The sequence below is a fragment of the Hemibagrus wyckioides genome, linkage group LG17, assembly GCF_019097595.1.
Source record: "Hemibagrus wyckioides isolate EC202008001 linkage group LG17, SWU_Hwy_1.0, whole genome shotgun sequence".
Lineage (NCBI taxonomy): Eukaryota > Metazoa > Chordata > Actinopteri > Siluriformes > Bagridae > Hemibagrus > Hemibagrus wyckioides.
Window position 1 is genome coordinate 23,971,517 of NC_080726.1, and position 23,279 is coordinate 23,994,795.

General features: G+C 41.7%; 1 protein-coding gene across 2 annotated transcripts in view; it reads left to right on the plus strand.

The window, feature by feature from the left end:
• Positions 1–23,279, plus strand: part of tyw1 (tRNA-yW synthesizing protein 1 homolog (S. cerevisiae)) — a 62,333-nt gene that overhangs the window by 11,823 nt on the left and 27,231 nt on the right. For both annotated transcript variants that reach the window (XM_058413679.1, XM_058413680.1), the window contains exons 8-11: positions 9,772–9,898; positions 18,093–18,145; positions 18,235–18,353; positions 20,608–20,717. In XM_058413679.1, coding sequence (XP_058269662.1) covers positions 9,772–9,898; positions 18,093–18,145; positions 18,235–18,353; positions 20,608–20,717 — 409 coding nt within the window. The remainder of the gene's footprint in view (positions 1–9,771; positions 9,899–18,092; positions 18,146–18,234; positions 18,354–20,607; positions 20,718–23,279) is intronic.

Below are 23,279 nucleotides of genomic sequence, written 5' to 3' on the forward strand. Positions count from 1 at the left end.
GAGTAAAACACCCGACATGCACTTTTCCTTCATCTAGTGTATGATCACCACGGTGCTTCTTAGAAGAATTTTCTTTCCTCTGGTCATTTTAAAATGACCGTCTTTTTAAAAACGGTAAAACGAGCCTGTGTAAAAAGCCCATGGTGTATAGAGGTAAGAGGAGATGGATAGAGAGGATCTGCAGCTCCATTGAAGGAGACGGAGCGGCAGATGGTTTGCTACAGTAGACAGCAGCTCCGGCAGGCGCTGTGAGGATTTACGTAACTGTGAACTGTGATCACTGACGCCCACTCTGCAGGTCTGTACGGAGGAGTGATTCATGAGATGGATCCCCCTCTCAACATACACACACACACACACACACACACACACACACACACTGAGTGACGGAACAGCACATATCCCCCTTCAGTTCTGCATTCGATTCAGAATAATTACACTGTGAGAAATAGTTGAAAGTGGGAATCTTGTGCGATCAGCTGCTGAGTGCTAATCCTAAGAAGATTGCTTGTACACGTGTTATGTTTGTTACTGGAAATACCACGTGCCTCTCTCTTGAGTGGATTTATAGAAAATAGGTTATTGCTACAAGACTGCCTCACTGAGCAGTGCCAGGTGAAGTGAATAAGACTGATGATCTCCTCATCATGGCACCTGCTAGTGGGTGGGATTTATTAGGCAGCAAGTCAACATTTTGTCCTCAAAGTTGATGTTAGAAGCAGGAAAAATGGACAAGCGTAAGGATTTGAGCGAGTTTGACCAAAAGGGTCAAATTGTGATGGCTAGACCACTGGATCAGAGCATCTCCAAAACTCTTGCAGCTCTTTTGGGGTTTTCCTGGTCTGCAGTGGTCAGTATCTATCAAAAGTATCCTTTAAGTCCTGTGTGGAGGCCGCACCTCAGAACTTACAGGACTTAAAGGATCTGCTGCTAACATCTTGGTGCCAGATACCACAGCACACCTTCAGGGATCTAGTGGAGTCCATGCCTCGATGGATCAGGGCTGTTTTGGCAGCAAAAGGAGGACCGACACAATATTAGGCAGGAGGTGATGTGTCTGGCCATCCAGATCACCACATTTCTTTTTTTTGCTTGATTATTTATATGAATAATGTCGGTGAAGTTGCTGTCATTGATTGATTTATTTCAGCAGTCTCGTAATGGATGAAGTGACATCATGATTGTTTTTATGAAGCTCCTCTTTTAAATATGGAAAAAATGAACTCAAGCCACAACAGCAGGTGCAGCGTTCGTTTTATTTGTTAGTTCCACTTCGCACATGAAAACTGACACAATTTTGATCATATATCATCCGCAGATGATCCTCAGGAGCAGTGAGCACCACCAGCTAATGAGACGTCCAGCAGTAGGGCATCAGGGTGGATAGGGCAGAAGTGGTCAGGAACACTGGGAGATCAGGAGTGGTGTGTGTACTGAGAGAGAGAGAGAGAGAGAGAAAATCTAAGATGTTATTATTGCATCTGAACTTTGAAAGAAATGTGTTTTTTTTTTCTTCCTCCAGTAAGCAGAAAGACTGTTTAAACACTGCCTCATTGTTCAATGTCTCTTGTCAGGGTTATTAAGGTTTATTGTAATTAAAGCAGGTCCTACAATCTAGTCATTAATCAAAATTTACAGGAATTCAGGAGATATCCAAACAGAGACACTAGGAAAAGTTTCTCCAGTAATCTCCTTCCATTTGTTTTTCATCTTCTCGCAATCCTGTAATGCTAGTCAGTTTTACACAAATTGAATCCTTCATGTTTGTGTTCAGGTTCTGTAATGAGCTTTTGTTGTCCTGAAGCAGGGATCCTGTGAGTATCTGAGCAAACACCTGATTCTGAAAATCGCCCTTGATTGTGGTTGAAACGTGTTTAAATGAAGTTTAATACAAACAATGAATCACGTTATATTTTTATACACTTTGTTGCGAAAAGTTTTGGGACACCGCTCCAAATCATTGAATTCAGGGGTTGGGCTCTGCCCCTTAGTTCCAGTTTGGGGATGACCCCTTCCTGTTCCAACATGACTGAACAGCAGTGACCAAAGCAAGCTCCATAAAGACATGGATGAGTGAGTTTGGTGTGGAGGAACTTGACTGACCTGCACAGAGTCCTGACCTCAACCCCATAGAACACCTTTGGGATGAATTAGAGCGGAGACTGTGAGCCAGACCTTCTCATCCAACATCAGTGCCTGACCTCACAAATGTGCTTCTAGTGGAATGGTCAAAAGATTCCCATAAACACACTCCTAAACCTTGTGGAAAGCCCAGAAGAGTTGAAGCTGTTATAGCTGCGGAGGGCAGGACAACTCCATATTACATTCATGTGCATGTAAAGTCAGACATCCCAAAACTTTTGGCAATATTGTGTATAAACTGTCCACATATTCCTTTTTCTCACTTTTCTCTCCTCCCTTACTGACCCTGTTATACATTTAAGCATTCATTGTCTTAATAGAAAATGAAGTGTATGTTGTTTTCAAGAAACGATGCAGGGCATGTGAAACAGGATCGATAGGTCTACAGGTTCTGTGTGTAAAAAGTGTCATTATTTCTACATTTGGCAGATGCTCTTATCTCATTTTATACAACAAAGCAAATGAAGGTTAAGGGTCTTGCTCAGTGGCCCAGCAGTGGCAGCTTGGTTGACCTGGGCTTCAAACTCACAACCTTCTGACCAGTAGTCAAGTAGTAGTCTGACCACTAAGCTACCACTTCCCTACTGTGGAATTTCTGCTCTGGATGCTATCATTGATTTGTTGAATTCAAGAATAAGCGATGTTTCAGTTCCTGGTTGAGATCTTACCTGCTACACATGTTCTATATTAAGTACAGCTTAGGGTTTGAGGTGGAATGTTTCCAGTGAAATCAATAACCAGACACCGGGGAAGAAATGCGCACATCATTGATACAGAGCTGCGGTGTGTTTCTGCAGCATTTTCAGTCCAATGCTACGTTCAGACAAAGATCATTCATTTTTAGTGAGAGCTGCAGACTTCTGGTGACAAAGTTTAGACGATGCTGAACTTTTCTCTGCAAATATGGAGTGAATCTGTGCAGCGACTACCAGCGGGAGAGAAAGTGACAAAGACCAACACGCTGCTTTTCCTTTATGATGCAGATAAACACTGCTGAATTTTATACACAAACCTCAAATCTCCCTCCAGAATCATTCATTTTAGCGGCAAGAGATTTGATGTCATGTGGAATGCTAGTCGCTCCACCTACTGGTCAGCGTTATAACCATGGCAACCAGCAGTAGGAACGCCTCCTACTGACTTCACACATGGAGCCATAAAGTCACTGTATGTGTGAAAGTCCACATGACCTCACACATGTACCCCCACTTATACTGAGAAGGAACATACAGTGGAACCTCTGCATGCAAATGTCCCCCCTTATGAATTTTTCCTTAAAAATTATAATTTTGCCAGAAATTTGCATTGAAGCATTTTCGGCATACGAATGAGCCGAACCGTCCGGGAGCCGTTCAAAACTGCTTTGCTTCAGTGAAAAGCCAACGGAAGTGAGTTTACGAATTTTATGAATTTGCAAGCTGTTGTGAAAGAGTCAACCCACGATACAAACGTTGCCTTCGGCATGCGTCTAAAAGCTAGGTGAATTTTCGGGTGTGTTTTTTGTTGACATGGGCGCTCTGTTCTATTTTTAGCCCAAGCTTGGTGGCACGACTTCCTGTGAGGAGCCTTGACATGGAATGCTTGGCTTGGGTTCTTTGTAAGCAGCCATACAGTTTACATACGCTTCGTATTGGGAATATCGGTCATATTTTTGGGCGGCTGGAACGGATTATTTGCATTTACGTTATTTCTTATGGAGAAAGTCACTTTGCAATACAAATTTTCGTCCATTTGGACATCTCCACTTAGGGGTGTACTCACTTTTGTTGCCAATGGTTTAGACATTAATGTCTGTGTGTTGAGTTATTTTGAGGGGACAGCAAATTTACACTGTTATACAGGCTGTACACTCACTACTGTACATTGGAACAGAGTGTCATTTCTTCAGTGACTAAATGAACAAATGGAGAGAAGTCACACACCATCTTACTCCTCACTCTTTAAACATAAAGCTTGTTTATCAACACCAATTTTCACCATAAAGCAGCTTCGGGTGAACAGAGATGACGAGATATGATTTAAGCAGCTATTAATACTGCGTTTTTTTCTTTTATCTTTGGAAGGACATGATGCATTCTTGGCAGGATTTAGGCTATTGCAGTACAAATGTGCAGTTAATCAGTCATTCATAATGCAGATGAATCAGCCTCCTCGCACATCCATTATAAAACTGTAGATCTGTCTGCTACAGTAAGGCAAGACTTGATTAAATGGACCTATTGTGCTGTCTAACATTGGGATCTCAATTCTCAGCCAGTTCCTAGTTTATCAAGACTCATGATTTAAGTAGCCTTTATTTGCCACATATACATACGCATTTCCCATCCTTGGAGGATTGAGGTCAGAGCGCAGGGTCAGCCATAATGCACTACCCCTGCAGTGTGGGGGCCTTTCTCAATGGTCCGCCAGTGGCAGTTTGGCGGTGCTGGGGCTTGAACCTGATCTTCCAGTCAACAACCCAGAGCCTTAACCGCTTGAGCTACCACTGCCCCAGCCAGGTCTGTCCTATCACACGCCAGCTTCCAGTTAGGTAGTGGACCAAATGTGTGCTTCCTCCAAGACACACCGTCCCATCCGCCACATCTTGCTCTTGATTTCAGTCATGAAGTTCCACTTCAACCTCCTGCTTTCATGGTGAGCTTAATAATAAATCTTCACACGTGTAATTGTAAACAGAATCCAGTTTCACACTGTTCATACTTCACCTGGGGTTAATAGTTAATCCTGCATTTTATAATCTGACGTTTCACACTTCCTAAACCCTGCATTAACCGTCTACTTATTTGCATACTTGCTGCATCAACAACCATGACTTGAAAAATACAGCATGTGGCAGCTTTAAATAACAATTTGTCTGATGCTTTTACATCAAAAGGACTTATCTGCACTTTATCTTTCACAGCTTTCTAATCTTTGTTTGTTAGTTGATATCCAACTCTCGCTAATCCAGTTTGTCCTGAACAGACTTTTCTGACCGTATCTGTCTCCTCTCTGCTGTAACTGCCGCCTTTTCTGTCCCCATATTTCCTCTCAAATGTTGCAGCCGCTGTTTGTTCAGTCACAGAAAGGCTCATATTTCATGTGTAAAGCATGTGATGTGACCTGAGGCATGCAGTGATTTCATTTCTGATTGGTTATCTGCTCCTAACCGTAACATTCTGACACCGCATGCTTTCACACGGTACATGATTGGCACTGTAGTGCAGAATTATAAAGCTACGAAAGTGCCACTGCTCCTAAACTGCTACTGAAGTGTGAAACCTTTCTCTCAGGGTTTAGAGCAGTGTGCAAAGTCCATTTAAGATCTTAGGTCACATCCACATCCGTAACGGATGAGGACAGATTGAAATCAATTAATCCTTTGGTATTGAGCTCTGATACGAGCCGCCTGACGAACGAAAAGCTTCGTGGCTGATTTAATGAGGTAATTCGTCTAGAATGATGTGGTTGTTAAATGATGGAACCTTGGTCATTTAAAGGGTAGGAAGCAAATCCATTAACTGAGAGGCAACATGAGGGTGTAGGAGCATCCTAAGCTCTCTCGACCCGTCCGTGAGTCAACTCGGAATCACGTCAGTGTCATGGGTTTGAGTGGAAGCAGTATGAACGTGTCAGTCATCCGGGCCGCCATCTTGCAGTCTCAGCTCACAGCTCACTTCAACACCTGCATGACTGCTGTTCCTCACGATGATGGCTCAGGCTCATGTTCTGGCAGTTTGATGGAGATCTGAAGAGAACAGCATGCGGATTATGACTGTAACTGTACCAGTTGCAGTTGTACAGCAGATGTCAGGGAAAGGACACACACCTCAATGGAGATGGTGTTTGATTTGGCACAGGTTTTACGTCGGATGCCGTTCCTGATGGAACCTTCCCATTCTATCCAGGCTTGGGACCGTCACTGATAGTAAACTCTTCAGTGGCAGGGTTAGCTTCCTTCCCACGAATCAAACCCGGGCTGGGATCCTGCCTCTGGACCACCAGGAGGCTTCGATGGAGATGGTGTACTTTGTAGAAAAGAAGAGATGGAGGTCAGTTTTCCTAATTACAAAGATGTGGACTAGACCAATTAGAAGTACTATGTTGTAAAAAGAAAGCAGAGAGCTGTGAAAGGAATGCTGGAAGCTGGCCGAAACCTTGGCCACATGGTCAGGATTCAAGCTCTTAAATCTTCCATAGATATGAACAAACAGCCGAACACTACAGGTTTAATAGCGTTTATTAGCTAGCTCACAGTGAGTTGACTAGGAACTTACCTGACTCGCATGATATTAGCAGCTGATGTAATATAATAATATGGCGAATAAAATACAGTGGAACCTCAGCATATGAATGTCTCTCACATGAATTTTGCAAGAAATTTGCATTGGCATCTGGAGCATTTTCGGCATATGAGCGAACCGAACTGAACACCGGCTAAGTTGTGCGTACGTCCGGGAACCGTTCAAAACTTGTTAGCGTCAGTGGAAAGCCAAGCAAAGCCAACTGAAGTGAGTTTTTCAGTCAGTGAAAGCTATTTGGAGAGAGTCAACCCACGATACCAACGTTGTCTTCGACATGAGTTCAAAAGCTAGGTGATTTTCAAAAGCTAGGTGCCATTGATGGTCTGTTCTATTTTTAGCCCAGGCTTGGTGGCACGACTTCCTGTGAGGAGCCTTGACATGGAATGCTTGGCTTGGGTCAGTTCTTTGTAAGCAGCCGTACAGTTTACATACGCTCCATATTGGTCATCTTGGTCATATTCTTGGGCGGCTGGAACAGATTATCTGCATTTACATTATTTCTTATGGGGAAATTCACTTCACAATACAAATTTTCACCTTAAGAACTCGCCTCCAGAACCGATTAAATTCGCATGTCGTGGTTGTACAGATAAACTCATTAATACGGACAAGGTGAGTATGTGATCATGTAGTAGATTGTGGTAAATTGCCAATAATCTGTGGTGTTGACAGTGCGTTAAAAACATATGTGTCTGCTGAGCATTTTCCATTTATATGTTCGAAGGTGATTGCTTCATGCTGTACTTTATTTTGCTAATTCATCCATCTGGTAATAATCATTCAAGTAGTAGTATAGTGTGATGTAGTGCAGCACCTAGCAGCACAGGGGCTCCCAAATGGACATTTTCCTCAAGGTTTGTTTATCCTTTTCTCCCCAGATTAATAATACATTGCCTGCTATTTGTGCTGTTCATCTGGAGAATTAAATGTAACACTCATGTCACATCAGAGATTAAACAAGCTTCCATGTCTTAACTATATAATGTTCATTGATTTTAAGGCAGTGATGATACTCTCTATTTCTATTTTATTTAATTACTTTTTATTGATTATTCAACTGTGAACAGAGGAAAACTATATCAATTCTTCAGGAGCAGGGGAAAACGGGCGTTAATTGACTATATTACTTCATTAAATCTGATTTCGGGCTGTGGCACGTTCCAAATTTAAATTATCTAATCAGTAGGACAGTAGGAATACCCAGATAGATGACAGGTGGACATACTAGCTTTTTAAAATAGCTTTTTTGGAGGCAGTGAATATATCTACATTAATATGCTCTTCTGCTGTGAATTTTAATTACAAAATAAATAACATTTCTGGCATTTAGCAGATGCCCTGGGATTCAAACCTGAAACCTTCTGATCCGTAGGCTAACACCTTAACCGCTAATCTACCACATCCTCACCTACTAACAGAAATAAACCTGGGCGTAAAGGCATATCAACTATTAACAGTATGGATAGAATATGTACCACATATTTCCAAAAACGTCCGAAATGATGGATGGACATTCCCAAAACACACACATATATATACACAGACTCTATTGGGGACTATAAGTATATATTGGGGACTATATATATATATATATATATATATATATATATATATATATATATATATATATATATATATATATTAGTCCCCAATAGAGTCTGTGTTCCATTTATTTCTCTTTAAAAAACCTTCCACTGTTGTTATGACTGTTGTCATGGTCTGTGTCCCAAATCCAAATCTCTGATCGTACATTCGGTTGTATTTATTAATCTAGAAAACCCAGGCAAAGCTACCCGAGAGCCCTAGGGGTCATGAGAGAAACCCATCTCTTTACAAATTGGGACCCAAACCACATATATAGTTTAAAAATACACATACCAGGGAAAAAATTTTTTTCAGGATGGTTCAAGCTTTCTCTGCTTGTTGTATGAGAGAAAAACCATGGTGATGACTAGTCCACTAAACATACCAGTCTTTTAGGTAACTACCTGACTAAAATAGCCTGGACACACTGTTTTTTCCCAGGCATCTGGTTGAACGTTGTAGACCCGACTTGCATGTCGTATTCAGTGGATCCGCATGTCTGCTGTTCTTCAGATTATGGCGCAGGTTATCCGGCTCTCACAACGTTATGTATGATCAAACAGACAGGCTGCCGTCTGAGCCGCTTTTCACACTGCTTTTCCTTTTACTGTGGTCCAAATCCGAGTGTGTTTTTTTCCTTAGCGCCATGCAGCGTCAGTTTGAATTCATCTTTTGTACCCTGGTGCGTTTTCACATCACAAACATGCACTGAGAACACCACCATGTACACCAGTCAGGTATAACATTCTGAGCACTTACCGGTGAAGTGAATAAAACTGATGATCTCCTCATCATGGCACCTGTTAGTGGGTGGGATATATTAGGCAGCAAGTGAACATTTTGTCCTCAAAGTTGATGTTAGAAGCAGGAAAAATGGACAAGAGTAAGGATTTGAGCGAGTTTGACGAAGGGCCGAATTGTGATGGCTAGACCACTGGATCAGAGCATCTCCAAAACTGCAGCTCTTGTGGGGTGTTCCCGGTCTGCAGTGGTCAGTATCTATCAAAAGTGGTCCAAGGAAGGAACAGTGGTGAACCGGTGACAGGGTCATGGGTGGTCAAGGCTCATTGATGCACGTGGGGAGCGAAGCCTGGCCCGTGTGATCCAATCCATCAGAACTATGCGCTATGGGAAGAAGGCAAGCCAGGGTCAATAGCCTCTAATAAAGTGTTAATCAGTCTCCTGTAACAATATCAGTCCTAATGAGTGAACAAATGGTTTGCATGTCTTTTTTTTTATGCATGCAATCACTTAAAAGCATGTTAAGCAGCACAACTACGGTTTGCACTCTCTATTAGCAACCATAAAATATTCACGCCTTCATCTCTGGTTAGTAGTCGTTCCTCATTTCAGTATATTGCACTTTGATGCGATATTTCGGCCTGAGATAATTAAGCATACATTAGGAAGTAAAAACTGTAATGAACTGAATGGTAATTACGTAATTGTGGAAAACTCACCAGGCGGCTGCTGGGGCTTTTACATTCAGACCTAATTTGTTTTACTCGTCAAAAGTTGTCTGCATATTAAACATGTATTAAGGTACTATACTAGCACATACGCCTTTATTATTAATACAGATATATCACTGTTGTATTAATTAGAATCATGTCATCATAATATGTTTTATGTATTATGTAAATAGAGCTTTTGATGATTGAGCAGGTTTATAGAAATCTGACTGTAGATGAAGATATACAAGGTTTTATCTCTGTTATCAGTGACTCAGTGTGTGTGTGTGTGTGTTTGATGTGTGCGCCAGAAACAAGTGGAGGAGGACTCATCTGAACATGGAAGACTGTCCAAACTGAATGGATTGAAGACTGAGCCTGAGGAGGAGAGGAGGGAGATGATCACTCCTGCACTGAGAGATGCGCTCACTAAGCAAGGTACCGCTCTGTGTGAAAAGAGAACACGAACACCATTCATCATCGTTATCTAACTGCAACTGCTCGCTGGAATTACCATATCGTTGCATGTGATCCAATTGAAAAAAAGTCAGAAAGTGCACGAGGGAGGGCTACAGACTGAAAATGAAGGCGTCATTACAACGCCTGGTCATCACCTGATCCAGATAGCCCCGAGTCTCAGCCTTGAGTCCTGCCCGTCTTCATACGCAGTTCTGTCCCTACAATATTTTGTGCAAACGATCTCTGGTCATAACCACTTCTAATCACAACCACCTTCTAGTCATGCATACAGAAGCTCAGAACCTCACACACAATTTCTCCACGTCAAATTTTCCATCACATCTGCACACGTTTTAGCCGTCATTAGTTTCATCATGATTGCTGGGGAACGCTGTGAGACACTGAAGAGGTGATGAGACTTAATGTGCATAATGGAACAAAAATAACTATAATACAATAATAATAATAATAATAATAAAGGTGAGTTGTGTGTTTTGCGTGAGAGGACGTGATGATGATAACGTAAGGTAAACACAGGGGTTTGATCGAATCCAGTGAGTCTAAAAACACACCAGTAAATGCTACTTAATGAATCAAACCTGATGGAATCCTGCTAACAGTGGTTAAAAATACAGAATGTAAAAACATCCCTTATAGGATGTAGGAAAAGAATAATTTCAGACGCCTTAAAACAGAAAACCCAAAGAGCAGGAGCACCAGTTCCTCTACAACATCACGTCAAAGAACCACCACAACAGAGCACACACTAGATAAAATGCTGGCTGGTTTGTTGAGATTTCTCTTATTAGCACAAAAACATTTTTTGGTTAATGTGCCATTCCTAATCATTAAGAGTATGTGAGGGGTCGCCACAACAGCTTGGCACAGGTTGCCGGATGCCCTTCCTGACGCAACCCTCCCGTTTTTATCTGGGCTGGTAGGTAGAAACCTACCACTGAGCCACCTGCACGCTATTCGCGAAGAGTGAATTATGGAAAAAATTTATTCAACACTGAAAAATATTCTAAAATAAATTCTAGAAAATGTATAATAATTTAATATTGCCAAAACATAAAATACCTTTTTTCTTTTAAAAGTTTGTCTGTGTTTCAGTGATTGTAAAAAGAAAACAGCAACAAAATAAAATAAATAAATATAAATAAACAAATAAATAAATAAGTAACTTATTATTATTATTATTATTATTATAATAATAATAATGAAACAGTGGCCTTTTACAAAGGACATTCTAATCAAATGTATAAAACGCCTTTATATTGATACTAAAAAACTTTTTTTTTTTTTTTTTTAAGTGTGGAAAATTCTGGAACATAGAAATGAAACGTCTTTCATCGAATTCTTGTTGAACGCCACATATTTAACACTTCCTCAAAGAATTTGGGATTCCAGAAATGAACACAAAATCAAGCAAATGCTGTGATATTCAGAGAAAAAAAGATTATCCTCAGATTTGGGTCCTGACCTGTCACATGACAAAAAATTAGTACATATGTGTATTCAATGCTAAGAGTCTAAAGGAAGAATCCTGTGCTTGAGATTTCAGCAATTGAAGTAAGTGATGAAATATCACAAAAACACAGCAAAAAAAATCCTCCTGGAGGAGCAAGTGTAGATATAGGCTACATTTCTGGAGCTGAAACCAGCCTCATGGAAAGATTGATCCAATCTATTTCTTTCTTGGTTAAAAAAAAACTTGTTCTACATGAGCTATAAATTGAACAGATTGCAGGTATTTTATCCATCAGTCCAACCTCCGTGTGCCTAAGATCTGATGGTAATTGCACAGGGGGATTTTGTCTCTTTTTTTCCTCTACCAGTATGTTAGCATTAGTTTTTTTATGATGGTGATAATTTTCCTTACTTTGCGTACTATTTCTAACACAGGATATTAATAAAGTGGGCTCTGCACTACAGAGGCACAGCTCATGAACCAGTGGGGCACCGGTCCTTCATACAAACTGGAATATCTGTCTGAGCAGTGACCTGATGATCTCCTCATCATGGCACCTGTTAGTGGGTGGGATATATTAGGCAGCAACATTTTGTCCTCAAAGTTGATGTGTTAGAAGCAGAAAAAATGGGCAAGCGTAAGGATTTGAGCGAGTTTGACCAAAAGGGCCAAATTGTGATGGCTAGACCACTGGATCAGAGCATCTCCAAAACTGCAGCTGTTGTGGGGTGTTCCCGGTCTGCAGTGGTCAGTATCTATCAAAAGTATCCTTTAAGTCCTGTATGTTGTGAGGTGGGGCCTATGGAGACTCCTTAAAGGATCTGCTGCTAACATCTTGATGCCAGATACCACAGCACACCTTGAGGGATCTAGTGGAGTCCATGCCTCGATGGGTCAGGGCTGTTTTGGCAGCAAAAGGGGGACCGACACAATATTAGGCAGGTGGTCATAATGTTATGCCTGATCTGTGTATGCTGTAGGTTTGTACCTTTTTCCGTCTTCATTTAATAATTTTTTCACACAGAAATATTTCAGTCTGAGGTGATCTCATGTTATTGAAGCCTTTAATCATTTCTGATGAAGAGAAACCTGTAACTCTGCAGGGGGAAAGAAGATCCTTCTCCATTTAGCTTTTTACATTTTAATATCCATTTTAAATAATGGATTTTATTTTACTTGTTGCTGGGGCTCTGCAGTATGCAGTGTACGGAGAGGAAGATCACATGAATCATTAGTTTCATTAGTGGTTCAGGGTACACTTAGGATTTATATGCAATTGATTCTTGCAATTGAATCAGTCACAACAAGGTCAAATGTTAGAAATAGTCGAAATGATGACCGCTTCCCTCTTGCTCGTCATACATTGATGTTATTTACGTGTTCAGGAACTCGAGACGCATTCTCTGGCTATCTTAGAGTTTTTTAAATCTTTGTGGGTGCAGGGTTTCATTCCAATTTACATTTACATTTCTGCCATTTGGCAGACGCCCTTATCCAGAGCAGCTCACATTTTTAGCTCATTTTATACAACTGAGCAATTGAGGGATAAGCGCCTTGCTCAGAGCCAAGCAGTGGCAGCTTGGTGGACCTGGCATTCAATCTCACAACCTTCCAATCAGTAGTCCAACACCTTAACCACTAAGCTTCATTTATTCAAATATATATACTCTAAGACCAAAAGTACACTATATTGCCAAAAGTATTCGCTCACCTGCCTTGACTCGTATATGAACTTAGGTGACATCCCATTCCTAATCCATAGGGTTCAATATGACGTCGGTCCACCCTTTGCAGCTATAACAGCTTCAACTCTTCTGGGAAGGCTGTCCACAAGGTTTAGGAGTGTGTTTATGGGAATTTTTGACCATTCTTCCAGAAGTGCATTTGTGAGGTCACACACTGATGTTGGACGAGAAGGCCTGGCTCTCAGTCTCCGCTCTAATTCATCCCAAAGGTGTTCTATCGGGTTGAGGTCAGGACTCTGTGCAGGCCAGTCAAGTTCATCCACACCAGACTCTGTCATCCATGTCTTTATGGACCTTGCTTTGTGCACTGGTGCACAGTCATGTTGGAAGAGGAAGGGGCCAGCTCCAAACTGTTCCCACAAAGTTGGGAGCATGGAATTGTCCAAAATGTCTTGGTATGCTGAAGCATTCAGAGTTCCTTTCACTGGAACTAAGGGGCCAAGCCCAGCTCCTGAAAAACAACCCCACACCATAATCCCCCCTCCACCAAACTTTACACTTGGCACAATGCAGTCAGACAAGTACCGTTCCCCTGGCAACCGCCAAACCCAGACTCGTCCATCAGATTGCCAGATGGAGAAGCGCGATTCGTCACTCCAGAGAACGCGTCTCCACTGCTCTAGAGTCCAGTGGCGGCGTGCTTTACACCACTGCATCCGACGCTTTGCATTGCACTTGGTGATGTATGGCTTGGATGCAGCTGCTCGGCCATGGAAACCCATTCCATGAAGCTCTCTGCGCACTGTTCTTGAGCTAATCTGAAGGCCACATGAAGTTTGGAGGTCTGTAGCGATTGACTCTGCAGAAAGTTGGCGATCTCTTCGCACTATGCGCCTCAGCATCCGCTGACCCCGCCCCGTCAGTTTACGTGGCCTACCACTTCGTGGCTGAGTTGCTGTCGTTCCCAAACACTTCCACGTTCTTATAATACAGCTGACAGTTGACTGTGGAATATTTAGGAGCGAGGAAATTTCACGACTGGATTTGTTGCACAGGTGGCATCCTATCACAGTTCCACGCTGGAATTCACTGAGCTCCTGAGAGCGACCCATTCTTTCACAAATGTTTGTAAAAACAGTCTGCATGCCTAGGTGCTTGATTTTATACACCTGTGGCCATGGAAGTGATTGGAACACCTGATTCTGATTATTTGGATGGGTGAGCGAATACTTTTGGCAATATAGTGTATGTGAACAGCTGACAATCACACTCCTAGTTATAATCATTGCCACATTTTGTACTGGATGTCTAAAAGCTTTCTTTGTTATTTGGCAGAAATCCTTCTCCAGAGCTTTCATGTTGTTTTATACATCACAGTAGTTGAAGGCCATGCTCAAAGGGCCCCAGCAATGGAACCGAGGTGGTGCTGGGATTTGATCTCACAACCTTCTGGTCAGAACTCCAACACCTAAACCACTGAGCTACAACTTCACATGAGCGATGAAGCCGAGCCTAATTTCATTCCACCATGACAATGCCCCTGTGCCCAGAGCAATAATGAACTCATTAACTACACTGACCTGTTAGTTCCTCAAGAGGCTGCTGTTGTAGAAGGACATTAGTTACATTTACATTATTTAGTGTCCAGTGTCACCCAAATGAGGATGAGGTTCCCTTCTGAGTCTGGTTCCTCTCAAGGTTTCTTCCTCCTGTCATCACAGGGAGTTTTTCCTCACCAAACTCACCTCAGGCTTCTCAGTAGGGATAAATTTTAGAGATAAATAGTAACTTAACTTTAAGCTTTATGATTGTTCTTCTGTAAATCTGCTTTGATACAATGTCCATTGTTTAAAGCACTATACAAATGAATTGAATTGAATGAAAAGCTCCAGAAAGACATAGTTTGCCAGGGTTAGTACACAGGAACACAAGCGAGCTGTACAGAGCCCTGACCTCAACATCTGTTATAGGATGAATTGGAACTGAACTGGACGGTGCTCCTCACACAACACAACACAACTTTCTTTCAGTAATGATCTTACGGGCAAATGGGCAAGCCCGCACAGCCATGTTAGAAAATCTAGTATGGAGTCTGTTATAGAAAAGTCAGAAGTCAAAGTCAAAGAAGCTTTATTGTCACTTCAACCATATATAGCTGATGCAGTACACAGTGAAGTGAAACAACGTTCCTCCTAGACCAGAGGTGCTACACGTAACACGGACAAAGTACAGTGACGCAGACAAACATAGAGCTATAACATAGAGATAAAAAATTAAACTATAATTTAAAAATTAAAATTAAACTAAAAAAATTAAAACTATACTTAAGGTGCAGTCATTAAGCACTAGACATATAACAGAAGTGCACAGGAAGACAAGACAAGACAAACAACATACAGGCCGACTTTGTGCAATGAGCAAGACTTTGTGCAATGAGCAAGAAAAAATATATATAAATGTAAAGTGGCATGTGTGTGCAAACAGGACAATTTTGTGTGTGTGTGTGTGTGTGTCTGACTATGTCCAGCACAGTTCAGTTCTTTTTTATGCGTGTATGTTATGTATGTGTGTGTGTGTCCAGCACAAGTTCAGTTCTCCTCTGAGATCAGATCTTGGTTGTACGTGTGTGTGTGTGTGTGTCCACCTCAGCTCAGTTCTCTGTTGAGATACCTGATTACCTGAGGGAAGAAACTGTTCAACAGTCTGGTTGTGCGGGTCCGAATGCTTCGGTACCTCTTACCGGATGGCAGAAGGGTGAAGAGTGGTGTGGGGTGTGTAAGAGTGTGTGTGCGGGTGTGTAAGAGTGTGTATGCGGGGTGTGTGGGATCATCCACAATGCTGTTAGCTTTGCGGATGCAGCATGTGGAGTAAATGTCTGTGATAGAGGGAAGAGAGACTCCGATGATCTTCTCAGCTGTCCTCACTATCCACTGAAGGGTCTTGCGGTCCGAGACGGTGCAGTTCCCAAACCAGGCAGTGATGCAGATGCTCAGGATGCTCTTGATGGTCCCTCTGTAGAAGGTGGTCGGGATGGGAGGTGGAAGATGAGCCTTCCTCAGCCTTCGCAGGAAGTGGAGACACTGCTGGGCTTTCCTGGTGATGGAGCTGGTGTTGAGTGACGAGGTGAGGTCCTCCGCCAGGTGAACACCAAGGATGGACCCATCGATGTTCAGTGGAGAGTGGTCACTCTTTGCTCTCCTGAAGTCAACAACCATCTCTTTAGTCTTGTCAACGTTCAGAGACAGATTATTGACTTTACACCAGGCTGCAAGAATAAAAATAGAATAAATAATGTATAGCGCTTTTAATAATGGACATTGTCTCAAAGCAGCTTTGCAGAAGTATAAAAACATAGAATAATAAAAATGCTTAAAAAAGTTAAAACTTAAAATTAAGTTACATTTATCCCTAACAAGCAAGTCGATGTTCGTATTAATGCCCATGCATTTTGGAATTGAATAACCTCAAACTTTTAGGCATTATTGAGTATGTTTTTTTTAACTATTTAAATTATTTATTTTATTTTATTTTTTATTTTATTTTAGGCATATTGAGTGTTTTTTTTAATTATTCAAATTTATTATTTTATTTTATTTTACTTTTTTTTTTTTTTTTACCAATAGCTAAATAATAACCCTGCCTATGCCTTCACGTGTTAAATACCCAAGTTTAACAGTGCACAAATTTTCTGTTGTATATTTGATGTATTTCCCGTTCGAGTGGACTTTTATATGCAGTATGCCACGTCCATAAAATTCAACACACTCTGTGCAACACATTTGCATAAGTGCTGCTTTAACATCTCGTCTAAATCAAGGACAGAGCTCACAGTTTTTAAACTACCTGCAGTGGAAAGAAGCACAGCGAAAAAACACATTTTCAGTGCAGCACATTTACATCAATTAGCTCTAATCTCCAGAGCATCCGCATGTCTCTCTGTGACAATGTGTGCACAAGTAACCTGATGTGATTAGCACAAATAATCAGTGTTCTACTTATGAAACAGGCTTTAGTAGTATCATGCTTCTTGTATCAGAAAAGCTGCGTCTATTTATTTCAATACCGTACTGTACATAGTGTCCCACAGTTCCAAAATTTATTTATTTATTTTGGACGAAGTAAGTAATTATCCGTGAATGTTTATTCAGATCACGGCCACTGTCGCGGTTCAGTAAGGCATGCTAACGTCACTTCTATTACGTAGCAACAGCGGACACATCAGCAGTTCAGTAGCAGCACAGCAGGCTAGTCAAATCCGTAATGAGACGCACATGGAGAGCTAGTTCCCTGCATTAATACTGCACTACACACCCAGTGGATGATCTTTATCCTGTCCTGGGTTTGTGTTCATGTTTCTGCTATGAGCTGTGCAGTTTTCTTCTCACATGACGTGACCTGGTGCTACAGATGATCATACAAATGATCAGCATTTTAGACATCGATCATTCAGGAAAAATCGATCGTTTTGCATGTTTCAGAGGATGGGAGAAAACATGGAGGGAAAGAAAACTGGTGCTTTAGACTCAGAAATAAAATAAAGACTACTGAATATTTAGTCAAGGACAGTCTTTGTTGTGACCAGCGATGTCATTGCTTAGCTTTGGCTTGATGTTTCCATAACTGCATTTTCCTGGGTTTGAAAAATGGTCAACTTACAAACGTAAACTAGTCCACATAAAAACTAATCACTTCATAGTACAACCTAGGAATTCAGAAATTACATATAATGTAATGATGTCATCGGCTAAAACACACACACAGCTTACTTTACCTCCTGACCGAGTGCAGACCCGAGTACAGGTTGTGTTCACATTCCCGGGAATCGTGGTACAGTTCCAGTGCAGCCGAACTCGTACCATATCCTACAGGAAGCCTGGGGTTTAGTACCATGCCACACTTCCTGTTTCATATGATGACAAGATGATATCATGTGAACCATGATCTGATTCAGACTAAACTGTCCGCGTGAAACCTCTCTAATAGTTATAACAAGTTTCTTCTTCTTTTTTTTTTACAGGATATAAACTAATAGGCAGTCACTCTGGGGTTAAGCTGTGTCGCTGGACCAAGGTATGCTTTGTGATGTTTTTAATTCTCTGTGAGGTATTCTAAATGATCTTAGACCTGTATGAAATATTTGGCTGTGTTATTTTATTAAGTCCATGCTGAGAGGAAGAGGAGGATGCTACAAACACACCTTTTACGGCATCGAGTCTCACCGGTGTATGGAGACCACGCCCAGTCTGGCCTGTGCCAACAAGTGTGTTTTTTGCTGGAGGTAAGCTGATGATATTTTTCTTTGAATTTATTGGGTATTTTTAATGTGCTTTTTCAATTTTTGGAGCCAGATTTCTGTATTTTCTTTTCCCTCAGTTGAATAATTCACTGTCGTTATGATTGATAAGCGATGAGAGCTGGAGGTAGATACGAAAAGACTCGCAGCTTCGTGCACAGGTGTGTTTAAATAGCTCAGAGGAAATGAAAGTGTGTCTGAAGACACACTGATGCTGATTTGCGCCGACATCGCTGCATAAAACACAAGGCAGTCTGCTGTTTTTCCCCCACAAACGAAAAGGCGTCTGAGGAAGAGCTGTCATGAGGAATGTGCGGATCTCTTCTGAAGGCCGGATCGAGGATGACTTCGCCTTCCACCGTGCAGATCCTGAGTCCCCAAGTGTTGACAAGGTGTAAAGGTACAGACGTGTTTCTGTAAACACTGGAACACTGACTAGACGCCGAGGCTTCCTGTGCTTTTCTTCGTCTTGAGGTCTGTTTAAGAAAGGAGTGGAGCACAGACACGATCCCATCCATTAAACGTTCCACATCAACAAATTACCCGCTTTATGGCTTGCTGACAGTATCGGAGAGGACACTTTCTATGCTTTGAAGCCATTTTGTTTTAATACGTTTTTGAGAAAAGGATCCAGACTATTAATATTAACTATAAATCTGAGCTGATGCCAAGATAATGTTTTGTCAGGGCAGTGATTAATACACCGCAAGCACTAATCCCGGCTTTATTCTATTCAGCTCTGCTTGCTGTTTATATCCTACACTATTTAAAGATTGATACAAGAAAAAAAAAACTCTTAAAATCCTTAATACATTTTTTAAAAATGCACCATTTGCTTCCGCCCCCCCAATCTTTGCTTTAAAAGCCTCATGTGTCTTCCACCAGCGATGGACCATTATCCTTCAGCTTCATTTTCTGGAGTGTGTGTATTTACAGAATTAACATCCTATATAGAAAAGGAGTCATGGAGTGCAATTACTTCATCTAATTGCCGAACTCCTTTAATCCTTCGTGTTCTTTCTGCCGTTAAAAAGAAGTATTTGGACAGAATTTTATATATCACATGTAATTAAATTGCTGAAGATCCTCTTAACTGACTGTACCACAGCGCTGTTGTATTCTCCAGTCTGATCGCTCTGAAGGAGCTGATTCGTTTTCTTTAACACCAAGGCTCTGACAGTAGCGTCTGCTGGAAATCAAATCACGGCATTGTATTTGTGCTCGTATTAAATTTTAGTTTCTATAGTAAACGGCTAATTCGCAGGCACTTCTGATAGCAGACCCATTTAACTTTCTTCGAAATTGCTCCATGTCAATATTAACTATAATAAGAACAGATCACGTAGTAACGGATGAAACGTGACATTAACTTACATTGACGTTAACTTTTGTGTTGGGCATCATGGAATATTCTGTATGTTCTTGTAGACCTTCAGCTGCTCCATGCTCATGGTCGCCACAGTGGACCTTCTGATCCTCATATTTAATTTCTGGTTTTATACCAGATTCCCTTCCTGATGCAACCCACCCATTTAATTCAGGCTTGGGACCCGAAGGTTAACCCCTCAGTTGCTGGGTCTGTTCCCACAGCAGTGAGAGCACAGGATAATCAGCTTATTTATAATTTGTTCAAAAATCATGAGACTGGTGTGTTTAGATTCGGTGATTTGACATGGTTTACCCTGATTATTTTGAGTGTCATGTATATATATTACTGTTACATTTTCACAAAGTAGCTTTATAGAAATATAAAAATTCAGAATAAAAAATGATAAAGTTTAAAATTTCAGTTAACATTTATCCCTAAGAGTAAAACTCTGGGATTCAGCCAGTCCTGAGAAGTTACTCTCTAGCTCTCTTAACACTACCATCCTTATTTTGGGCTGAGACGACCTTTAACCCCAAGATGGCCCTTCCCTTCCCTTCCCTACCCTTCCTTTCCTCTTCCCATTCCCCTTTCCCTTTCTTTTCTTTCCTCTTCCGCTTCCCCCATCTTCTCTTCCCCCTTCCCTTCCCTTCCCCCTTCCCTTCCCTTCCCTTCCCTTCCCTTCCCTTCCCTTCCCTTCCCTTCCCTTCCCTTCCCTTCCCTTCCCTTATCTACTCTTCTCTTCCCCTTTCCCTTCCCTTATCTTCTTTTCCCCTTTCTCTTTCCCTTCCCTTCCCGCTCGGCTAGTTTCTTTCCCTCCCCGTTACACCTTGCTCACAGCCACTGTTCTCTCGTATTTCTATCTTCCCTCAGACACCACACAAATCCTGTCGGCACTGAGTGGCGTTGGAAGATGGACCCCGCTGAGAAGATCCTCCAGGAAGCACTGGAGAACCACCGCAACATGATCCGTCAATTCCGAGGTACTCCGCTTTTGGTCTTAACTTTTCGAAAACATTGAAACCGTGAACACCGTACTCATTTTGTTTTCTATCCTGTCCAAAAGATACTGTTCGAATTAAGAAGGAAAGCCGGAGTCAGGACCTTAAATACACTATCTGACAGATGTGATACGGTTGCTATGGTACACAAAGAACCAGTACTATTGTATTGGCAATAAGCTGATGATGAAACTATATGTCAAAGCGAGGGAAGGGCCGAATCTGGCTGAAGTACAGAGCTGAGTGTAGAAGGTGTAGCCCTAATCATTTATGTAAGCTCGACAAATTGAAGCATTGAGATTCATAAAATGCACTTTAGTTCACGCTGTTAACACCCTGGAGCTCTGTTACAGAGAAATCGAGTTCTGGATGACCCCAGATGGGGCCACTTTGAGACCAGATGTCTATGATGGTGACTTAATGTTCCTTCCTGGTGATGCTGAGGTTTGAGGCTCATTTTGCATGGTTGGCTTCATTATAGCACTCAGTAAGCAGCTTTGCTAAATAAAGCCAGTAGGATTTTTTTCCTGGTTTGCTCTGCCTCATCTGACATTCACCGTCTGAAATTTTTATCCTAAGCTGACACGCACAGGAAATCTGAATTTGTTCTGACTGAACGCATGTGCGTCTCGGATTATGTAAGAGTTGAGTGGCATTAAATTTGAACGTTCTGGACTTGGATGAGTTTTCAGGGGTTTTTTTTTCTTTTTTTGATGAGTTTCAGCGCCTGATGATAATCACTCTTCATTCAAGATAACTACAGGCTTCAGTCCTTTAATGACGAGCTCAGTAACACGCTATTGTTGGTAGACAGTCTCAAAGCAACCCTTTTTTTTCTGAGAGACACATGAAGCCACTTGGCAGGAGAGAGAGAAAATGCAGATGTCTGTTGCAGTCTGTTTACACCCTAATCACATCAGATTACTCGCCCTGCTTCATATACAAACCTAATTTGTTTTCTTTGCCTATAAGGACACTGGGTCTCATTTATCTTTTAGTAAGTTTCTGTGTAAATGTTTGCACATTCCTTTCTGAACTAAAAATATCAGCCAGAGTTTACAAAAGTTTCAGAATTTTTTTTTTTTTTTTTACTCTCTTTGTTCTGAAATTTTCTTTGTATTCTTGTATATAAATGATCAGGCATGTGCAGGGAACAAACAGCTGATTTGCAATGGCTGACACCCAAAACGATCTTTCACCCCCAAGATGGCCCTTTCACATTCCCTTCTCTTACTTTTCCATCCTGTCTTATCCCCTCCCCTTCCCTTCCCTCCCCTTCCCTTCCCTTCATTTTCCTTCCCTTTCCCCTCCTTTCCCTTCACTTCCCTTACCCTTTCCTTTCCCTTTCCCTTGCTTTCCCTTTCCTTTCCTTTCCTTTCCTTCCCTTCATTTTCCTTCCCTTTCCCCTCCTTTCCCTTCACTTCCCTTACCCTTTCCTTTCCCTTTCCCTTGCTTTCCCTTTCCCTTGCTTTCCCTTTCCTTTCCTTTCCTTTCCTTCCCTTCCCTTCCCTTCCCTTCCCTTCCTTTTCCTTCCCTTTCCCCTCCTTTCCCCTCCTTTCCCTTCCCTTCCCTTCCTTTTCCTTCCCTTTCCCCTCCTTTCCCTTCACTTCCCTTACCCTTTCCTTTCCCTTTCCCTTGCTTTCCCTTTCCTTTCCTTTCCTTTCCTTTCCTTTCCTTTCCCTTCCCTTCCCTTCCCTTCCCTTCCCTTCCCTTCCCTTCCAGCTTCCCTTCCAGCTTCCCTTCCAGCTTCCCTTCCCTTCCCTTCCCTTCCCTTCCAGCTTCCCTTCCAGCTTCCCTTCCCTTCCATTCTTCCTTCTATTCCCTTTCCACTTCACTTTCCTTTCCCTTTCCCTTTCCATTCCCTTCCCTTTCCCTTGGGAATGACCAGGTTTCACAAAATTATATAAATGTGTGTATTATAAATACACAATGCTATTCGTACTTGTAATTTGTCTAGAAAGTTGCAGTAACTCATGGCATATTTTATGATTTGAAGCCAATGCATATTTGTATAAATTTTTGTTCATGGGATTTGTGAATGCTGAAATTTTGGTGTAAATGCTCCAACAAATGAATTACAAAGAATCATATTCATGGTGATTAACCAGTGCCACCAGTTTTGAATTTGCCCTTAACTTATGTCTGGGGTTTAGACTGGGAACTGTATTCGCTACCCTTGCTGTATTTTATTGGGACCCTGAACCTGGGTTTCTGTAAAGTTGCCTTAGGACAGTGGCTGTTTAAAACACAGGGGTGCCAATACATACTGTTTAACCAATTCTTGACCCTTTGCTATTGTAATATTAGAGACATTTGAAAGCTTTTTCTGTTGTGTGTTTTAACACCTGTGCAACTTATCTCTACAAGTCCTTTAGCATGATGGTCAGATAATGGCATTGTGAATGCTTGTCATTCCCTGGAACCTTTTCAGCGTTGGTTCCGAGTGACCGGGAGTCGCCGAGTGACCCTGGCATTTATCCGGAGTACATCGTTTTTATTCTAGCTGACTTACTTTCTGCTCTTGTTAGCAACTGTGACACCTCC